General features: G+C 41.6%; 1 protein-coding gene across 1 annotated transcript; it reads right to left on the bottom strand.

The window, feature by feature from the left end:
• Positions 1 to 4,469: 4,469 nt before the first annotated feature.
• Positions 4,470 to 9,392, bottom strand: rmp64 (ribonuclease MRP subunit p64). The gene is made up of 9 exons (XM_028591708.1): positions 9,117 to 9,392; positions 8,781 to 8,935; positions 8,474 to 8,562; positions 7,943 to 8,071; positions 7,263 to 7,340; positions 6,772 to 7,073; positions 6,064 to 6,122; positions 5,730 to 5,926; positions 4,470 to 5,240 (listed from the first exon to the last, which is right to left on the bottom strand). The coding sequence occupies exons 1-9, from the start codon at positions 9,199 to 9,201 to the stop codon at positions 4,907 to 4,909; spliced, it is 1,428 nt and encodes a 475-aa protein (XP_028447509.1). The 5' UTR covers positions 9,202 to 9,392; the 3' UTR covers positions 4,470 to 4,906.
• Between the last annotated feature and the right edge of the window lie 275 nt (positions 9,393 to 9,667).

Here is a 9,667-nt window from a genome sequence, read left to right as displayed (position 1 = left end):
AAGTCAAATTGTGTACACTTTTCTGTACTGCCTTTTAAACTGGTAGCCAGAGAGCGTGTTATAAATGATAGTACGATAGATGAAGTCAATTTAAAATCTACAGTATATTTAAAATGGATCTCATGTAGTCTAAATGAGTAACAGTACAGGCAGTAAAAAATTTTTTTTATTTCAATGCAGTAATGGTGCCCTCTAGCACCCTGAATGAGAATAAGTGAGTAAAGAAAGTAAATGGATGGACGGTAATGGTACAACTGGGTGCTTTTTTAGGCCATATTTATTGAGTTGAGCAAAAGCTTGTCACTATGCTCTCCCAGCAGATTTTGTTAGCACAGGTTTGTAGACATTGGCCTCGAACATGAAAAGGAATATGAGGGTGTGTACTCTTTATTTTCTGTCTATCTTTAATTACAGCAGGGGAATAGAGCACACAGAGCAGACACATACTGTATTTTTCAGGTCCCAGCCCTCTTAGTATATGGCACTGATGAAGGGGCACTTTATGCTCTAGAGCTTTTTCTCACATATATTCTTGGACACAGACATTAAAAGAGCAGAAACTACACTCTTGATTAAACATGTCCTTAAATAATTTATGTTATATTTCCCTGCCAGTGTGAATACAAAAAACTAATTTCATGTAGAGGCACAGGCACAGCCTATATTAGACTTAACTTAATGAGGTTTGAGGATTAGTTAAATGAAAATGTGCTGTGTAGACAAGGTTTTACATTACCTATTTCTAGACATAATCATACATGCACTGGTATTGAAAGCCCCTATAGGTGAGAAGGAGACACTAAAACTAGACAAAAAAAATTGTATTGACCGCACTGTTCATATTCAATGTCCCCCTCTGGCCTTAATGAGGATTTTGACCTTGCATATTTCCTCTACTTGTTTTCCCACTTTATTCATGGAATTGGTACAAATGCTTTATGCATGCTTTAGATCACTGAGATATTGGAGACCAGGCTAAGTAATAAATAGCACTACAAGAGCTTGATGCACTAGGTTGGCCTCTATGGCTCTACTTTCTTTTGTCTCTGTGGAGGTAGCCTAATGATGTGATTGATTTTATAGACCTCCAAGTATAAATGATGAGAATCCCTTAACGCCATACAAAAACTGAGACCTGAAACATATATGCACTCTATTCCCCTGCTGCTATTAGGGTGAGAGGGAAGTAAATTGAAGAACAGCAGACCTTTCTACTCTTTCTCCTGTTTTAGGTCATATTATGCCCACAGGCATTCCAACAAACATATGCACAATCCCATGTGTTCAATATGGAACCTTCTATTTACATGCTATTAAATACCTCTTGGCTGACAGAAGTAGACAGACAGGGTGTCCCACAGTCTATGGTCTCCCTACTTACTTTAAGCTAAGGCAGCCGACGGTGCTAAAGACTTGCTGCCCCAGCCAGATAATGATGCAGGCTCTTAAGGTGTACAGCTGAACAAAAAGACAAAAACCAGAGATAAGCTATTGCAGAAGCTGGCCTACCAATTCTGTAACTGGGTAGGGTTTTTGTATTACTTGTAGAGCTGATTATATTTAGTAAGTACGTTTGCTGTAATTACTGACAGCTACTGTACATATCAACATTTTACATTGTATTACTGCTTACTGGCAACAAATTGTAGCCTCTCCTTAAGCATCCTATCATTTTAAGAGTGGCTGAGGTAAGACCAGTAAATACATACAGTAAACACATCTTAATCACCTCAACAGTCTGTTCAGAGATACACATACTCAAACTCTGTATAGGGATGATGCTGACATTATGTACAGTCAGTATAGAATGCGTCACTGACACATCTCTAAATTGCTGTCAATTCATGCTTTATTGAGTTTATGCACTTTATTTTGTATTTAATTAAAAGTAGCAAGGCCAAAGTCATTGTTTTTGCATTGCATGGAAAACACTGTCTATCCTGCTCAGTATTTATTTTCCAACTATATTTTCAACAAGGCACACCTCCCTGCTGGCATTATTTTGTAGATTAATTTATTAATGTATACACTGGAAATGATTAGCAAGATAACAGAATAATTGGTTCTCTTCACTTTGTGTTGGACTTCTTCAAAATGTTTGCGGTTCAATAGAGCACACACAGACAAATGTGCACATTGCATGCAAGGTAAAATATGTATTTTAAATAACACAAGTGTTCAAAAGGTTTTGCTGGCATGTATATGCCCCTTTGTGTCTAAGTGTAAAAATTGGGATACTGATAGCATTTGGCACAGTCACTCCTTCAAACTTCATGCAGAGAAAAAAATGGTCTGACTTCCTAAGTGCTGGTGTATACAGAACACAGACATTCAAGGCTTTCTGCTCCTTTCCCTCACTGCAGGAGAGTACACAAGTTGACCTTGACTAACTGGTTTAGATGAAACCCAGAAAGCACAGAAATCAGAAATCTGCAGACTTGTATGCATAAATAAAGCTGGCGGGCTGATGTGAGACCATAACTCAACCCAGTCAGTGCTCAGTGAGGGGGAAGAAAAACTGCACTGTATTTGTGATGGGAGGACTGTGTCTTCTTTGGCAGAGGATGATCAGATGGTGGGCAGGAGAAACACAGGCTGCAACAAAAATAACCCTTTAGCTTCTTTGGTGCACAGGCTCCACTCCTGAGCAATCATGGTTGCTATAGACTGCCAGATACCTGTATGCTTTAGGTTGTGGCACTTGTACCTGTATAGCTCTTGTACTTGATATCAAAGGCCTACAGCTGGGGCCACCCTGCCTACTTATACATACCTTTACAGTGTGTTCTCTGTTCATATCCGCACTCTGTCTCTATAGGCACACATTCAATTCTAGAATGACACCTCTGCTTTCTTGCACTTCCTCAAGAGCATTACAATTACCAAGGTTGAGGGATTCATTCCATATTCTCTGAGAACAATCATCATTCTGGAACTAATGATTGAATGTATTCATTTATCAACTCCACCAGGTGGAGCCAGAAATACCACGAGAGCCTTAAAAAGGCCCTTAGACATGGGGTCTGTAACATTTATGGCTAACTTACAGCTTAAAATAGGCATTTGCAGTATTCCATGGTTGATTTTATTTCGTTGTGCATAAGAAATTGTATGTTATTATGCTGTAGTGGTGTCTTCAGAGGGTTGAACAAGATGTGCACTTAATAGCTCTAATAATGGTATTTCACTGTGTGCTGTAGCCATCAGAGGAGTGAATGTCTGAAAGGGACTAAAACCCTCATTTGGTGTTTAGTACCATAAAGCTATGGCGTCAGTTTGCAGGAACAATCCGAGTTCATTACATTTTATCATTCAGCAGATCCTCGGTCAATTAAAACATTCATAAATGGTTTAAATAACTTCAGCTCAGACTCTTGTATTTAAACAAACAAAACAGTCTTATTAGCATATGTAGAGTCTATATGCACGATGTTCAACTTCTTAGATTGCCTTTGGATTTCTTTGTGTTGGAATTTTAAACTCCGATGGATTTATGAGGACTATGGTTAACTGCTCCTCAGATCTCTGCAGGGTAAATCCAGACAGAGGAGACACACACACACACACACACACACACACACACACACACACACACACACACACACACACACACACACACACACACACACACACACACACACACACACACACACACACACACACACACACACACACACACACACACACACACACACACACCTTGAGGCATAGGCCGCAGGTTTGACTCTGACCTGCGGCCCTTTGCTGCATGTCACTCTCCCCCTCCCTTTCAAAATAAGTTTGTAGGGAAAAAGAAGAAGAATCTGCGCCATCATTTACATACTGACATTGATTTTGGCCGACAAAATAAAAGGCCTAAAGATGCTCAAAAAAATTCTCTTTAAAAAAAAATAAGCCTGAATATATGATATATTTGAATATATTATTCAGTCCCTAATACACCAAATAAGAGTTGAATCTACATTTTCCAATCCATGCTATGGCTAAAAATCAAATAGTAAACTGCAATGCAGATTTTAGCCATGAAAACTTTTAAAATTCCCCATTCAGTCATCAAGAACCAGAACATTTTAAATACATCACCCCACTGTTAAATCCCATCTCCTTGGGTGTCCTGATAGGCAAACTGCAATGGCCCTGGTTCAATTACAGCCTGGTACCTTTATTCCATGCCACATCCCTCGGCTCTCTCTCCTCATTTCTTGGGTTAGGGTTACACTGTCCTAGCCCAACATGGCATCATGACTTTGCGTAAACATACACGCCACTTTCCTAAAGCCAAATGGCATGTTATAGGTAGGCATTTTGAGCTATCCACGTGTATGTCTACGCTGTATACAGCGAATGTAAACATACACATCACGTGGCGTCTTATCGCGAGAACGTGGCGTACTATCGCGAGAACGTCACACGTGTAAAAAAAAAAAGACAAAAACAGGACGGTGACCAACGTCACACGCTTAAGAAAACAATACGGTTGGGTTTAGGAAAGAAACATTGGGGAAGTCTTAAAAAAACGCGATCCCAGTTCTCCTGGATTTAAGTCCTGTGTTTTACCCATCCGCCACCCCAACCAACATCCCTTCATGCTAAACGCTACTACTCATACTAATTCACACGTAATGTAGGTCAACGGCAGCCGAACGGCGTTGATAAACACGATAAAAAGCAATTATGCGTCTTGATGACACGATAACAAGTGTCATACATACGCCACTTTATGAGATCAGTCTGCCTAGCCAATACAGGCTTTCAAATTAACTGCTGCTGTTTAGCACTTCATTAATTAATTCATTAATTCAATGACCAACCATCAAATGTCCTTTCAAAACCGAGGAATCTATCAAATACTGAGCTCAGCTACATTCAGTAAGTTGTTTCGTTGGATGTGTTCAATTCCAAAGTGTCACAAACCTACAGAGGCAAATATATCATCTATGTCAACCTGGCGGTCCCAGTCGGTGGTCTGAGATGATGTCACCTCGTTTGTAGTCCGGGTTCTTAGGTCGTCCCCTGACACTCCGGACTCTGATAACTCCGTCCTCTCCCTTTGTCTCTTCAGCGGTTTCTTTTTCACACCCGTTGAAGACTTAAATCGACTTCTGAGCGTCTGCAAACGAGTTGTCAGGCGAGCAGGTCTCCTGGTTGCAGCAGAAGCCCGGCAGGTTGTCGGCACCGAGCCGTGAGGAGATGAAGCCCAGCGAGCTTCCTGTCTGAAGGTCCGCAACCTCCTCTGGACGCTGGGGACGAGGACACGTTGACAGAAATATGCACAATTAGCATTAGGAGCAACTGTGTCACAGAATAGTAAAGTGTGTAATTTTACCTCAACAACAACAACAACAAATGTGTGGCCAATTTGTACAGTCTAATGCAATCCAATTGTTCTGCCAGAAAAGTCTTATTTTATGCGTATAACCATAATATATGTATAACCATTTTTTTTTTTTTACACCGTCACAGAGGTGTTTGATAATATTCTGCCCCCCTCATGTATGTAAATAGGGGGTACAGAAAAATACAAACACCTCTAAATATAATGTAATCCATTACAATACCCCCTCTAACTATGACCTCACTAATAAACATATCAATTTATTTACACATACATTATAAACTTTGTAAAAGGTAGAATTTACGGCAGAGCTGTTTTATTGAATTGCATAAGATTGCACAGCTGTACATAATAAAGTGGCCACTGTGTGAATATTCTGCATTGTTGCTCTTACTTGTAACCTGCTGCCTCTAAGCATTTCATCCTTTGGCACTTTAAATGCAAGAAGCTTAGAAGACGTTTTTCCTTTTCCATCTTCTGGGACTTGCACCATGGGATCATTTCTTCCAGATGGGCCGCCATGTCTGTGAAAGTAGTAGCCTCTCTCACTTGTTTCTTGAACCTCCGTTTCCTGTCGGCCTTGTGTGTTTTCTGTGGGAAGGATTTGCCCTTGGTTAACAAAATGATGTAATCCTTACATAGGACGATTAGGTGGCAACACTGAGCAATTACATATTCTGCAAATAGTAAAAGCATGAATACATATTTCATCTGGTTTGCTCACATACCTCAGAGAAGTCCCTGAAAACCTTGAGAAAAGGCTTCATGTCAGTGTCAAGACTGATAACTGAAAAAGAAAAAAAAAAAAAAAAAATGATGATCTTCTGGTGCAAATCACATACGGCTACATTGAAGATTACTGTGTAAACTATCAGTAGCTGAGAAAGCTAATGCCGCGTTCTTTTTACCTCGGAACTCGGAACTGGCAATTACGTCATACCCGAGTTGAATGCATTCCATTTAAATGTTGGTTTTTCATTGTTTTCATTAGCTCTAGCCCAGTTAGATATTGTTAGCAACCAGTTGATAACAACGCATTACGCCATTTTTTGTGCATGCAAACAGCGTAACAACATGTCTACATATAGAAGTTGGACATGCCTGTGTGAACGACTGATTTAGTGAGACACAAATGAGACAGAAGTGCTTATAACTTAGTTACTGCAGCTTTCACAACTGTTGATACAGGGGGCAGCCATGTTGGATTTTGAACTCTGGCTACTGCGAGGTTGTATGAGTTCCGAGCTTGTAAATACGAGGTCAGGGGGCGTGTTTCCGACTTTGACCTCGTAAAAAACGAGTTCCGAGGTAAATAGAACGCGGCATAACTAGCTAGACAACAGACACTACTGTGAAGCAGTGTGTCCTTTAGGACAGTGTCATCTTACTGCCCTGCATTAAAATGCATCATACAGAACAATGAAAAAGCTCCACACCTCTTTCAACAGCAACACCCAGGTCTTCTTTAACCTCCCTTGTCTCTCCCTGGTTTTTCACTTCAACAGAAGATTTCTTCTTCCCCTGCTGCTTATACCTGTGACCTCTGGCAAGGGGACCGCGTGCTGGCTTTTTGGTCAGTAAACGGGCATCAGAAGGAGACAGGAACTGAGCCATATCTGCCGGCAGGGAGAAGTCTGTGAGGAAGGGCATGGGCTGGGCATTGGTTACTTCTCTGAGGAGCTCCAGGAGCTGCTGATACAGAGTGGACAGGCTGACCAGGATACCACGGGCAATCACCCTGATGGAGCAACAAAAGGCAGATAGATTTAGATTTGTGAAAGATGGATCTAAACAAACTATTCCAAATGCAGTTCTTTTCTAAATTTGGAGCTGCCAACATGCAAAGCTGCCTTGTGCGGTATAATTCAGCATGTTTTTTTTGCATTTCTCAGCCTTGTTAGATGTGACAACGAGAGAGAGGACTCACCAGAGACGACTGACCATGCTGGTTATCACCACATTCAAGATAATAAACTCCTCCCATTTCATCTGCTGCTTCGACAGTCTGAAGCACATATCGCTTAAAGACAAACCCACGAGGTGACATCCAGAAAGCCAAGATCGCCAAACTTAATTCAGACTAAAGGCCGTTTTATGGTTCTGCGCAGGCTCCACGCAGAGCTTTCGCCGTAGCCTACGTAAGTGGACTGATGTTTATACTTGTGCGCTGGTGTGTGCGTTGAGCCGGCACGTGTGTGTGTGTGTGTGTGTGTGTGTGTGGTGAGGGAGAAGACAGAGAGTGACGGCGATTAGCTTCGTACCGACTCTAGAGTCATAATGAGAGGACAAGGGTCTCCCCTGTGTTTTCTGACCAAGGTGGGAAATCTGGAGCAGGAGAAGTTAACCCTCTCCTTGATTTCACGTTGTTTATGGAGAAGGAGAAGCAGGAAATGAGTCGGGGGAAATGCAACGCTACCAAGCCACAGCCGAGCGACGTGTAGTTACATTTTTCGAGACGTGCACGTCAGGCTACGCCGTCGGTTCTACGCAGAAGCATAACAAGGCCTTAAGAGATTCACAGTTGCAAAAACAAAACAGTCTCTTTTCAGAGATTACTGTCAGCCTAGTCTTTATGTTTCAGAACAGTGCCACCTCTGAAAAGGATACGTGAAAGCTCTGCTGCAGCGATTCAATGTGCAGATCATCAGCTGGGCGGCTCCAAGCACTTTGAGACAGAGCCACTCCAGCATGGGTTGACTGGGGACATCACACTCACCAGCCTTAATGCTCAGTCCTCTACATATACACACACACACACACACACACACACACACACACACACACACACACACACACACACAGTAATTACATAAATAATTACAGCCTCCCACATTTATATCATATTGTTTGTCATTAGTCAGTTAATTAACCTCTGGTGCTTGTTTTAATCTCTGAAATGTCAATTTACAATTTATGTTATGTATTTAATTATTTTGTATGCTATTGAATCCCACAAATTAGAAATGGGGGTTAATATTCTATTTGAAGCTTGATCAAGCTCCAGTACTATGCTTGCTTTCTCTCACTGCATTTAATTCACGCCAGCTTCCACATACAATGTGTGTCATTAAACAGCAAAGCCCATGTTTGATGCTGGCCTGTATGCTCATTAGCAATTGCCAAAAACAAACAGTCTACCTTTGAATTCTTTTGGGACACAGCTCGGTCAGCTCCTGAAGAGCAAAATCAAGCTTCATGCTCTTCAGCCTGTTTATGCATTGTTCAACCTGTGAGATATAAGACAACATATGGAACATGAAAATGACAAATCAGTTAGTTCTTTAGCTTTTGTTAGTTCTACCTCTCTGACTTTACAGTGAATCCAAAATGACTGCCATGTTTCCCATCACCAGGATAAAACCATATAGACAGTATATAAGAAGGCTAAAACAGATCACACATCCTGAAGTGGCCACATGTGGAAATAACGACTTCCAGTCCTCACCTGCTTTAAACCTTTGAACGTCTTGTTGCCTCTGGAGCTGTTACTTAGGAAGTACAGCAGCTCGTAGAGAACTCGTACCTCGGTCTGAAGAATCTCACTCCGAATTAGCCTAAGCACCTTGTCATTTTCCACAGTCAGGGCTTTCACACGTTCATCTGCAGAACAGTAAAAACACTTAAACACAGTTTTAGTCAACGATAATGATACAGCAACACTGCACACGTGGGTTGCATGCGTCATATATCCAGCCTTTAGCGCAGAGTTTTGCCCTAGACATCCCTTAACAAAACCAACATCATTATTATTGCCAATCAAGAAGCGAACAACTAATTGTACCTGTAGATGAGCTGAAATGTATACGGACACTAGAAACCGCACCGGGAAAAGCAATGTTTACCCTGTTCCACGGTTCTCCTGCCATGCTTCCCTACAAAAAAAACATGCGGATGTCAGCCAGCCAATTGTATTCGACTATACTAGAAACGTCAGAGTACGCCTTAAAGGCACAGAGAACACAGTGACAAGATAGCTCTCTAGTTCTCACTATGGCCCTGTTTACACGAATACGCTCGCGGGTGAAAACGACAAAATATTTTATCAGATGTGCCAAAAAGTGAAACCACCCTCCAGAGTGGAAATCTTAAAGACGCTCCCCCGTTGCATTCCCGTCTTAAGGGTAAAAAATGCACTGTGTGAATGTGTGTGTGTGTGTGCTGCATGTTTGCATTGATGTAGCAACAACTCCTCCTCGTCTATCCAGACAAAATTGTCAGCTTTTGTTGCTCACTTCGCCATGTTATGGTTTCGCGCTACTAGGGAGAGGAGGAGAGGGAGAGAGGAGGAGGAGAGGGAGAGAAGTAGAAGGAAGGTTCTAGCAGGCGTGCGGA

This window comes from Perca flavescens, chromosome 11, assembly GCF_004354835.1.
Source record: "Perca flavescens isolate YP-PL-M2 chromosome 11, PFLA_1.0, whole genome shotgun sequence".
Classification (NCBI taxonomy): Eukaryota; Metazoa; Chordata; class Actinopteri; order Perciformes; family Percidae; genus Perca; species Perca flavescens.
Note: the sequence above shows the minus strand (reverse complement) of the source record. Positions and strands in the feature narration are given on the sequence as shown.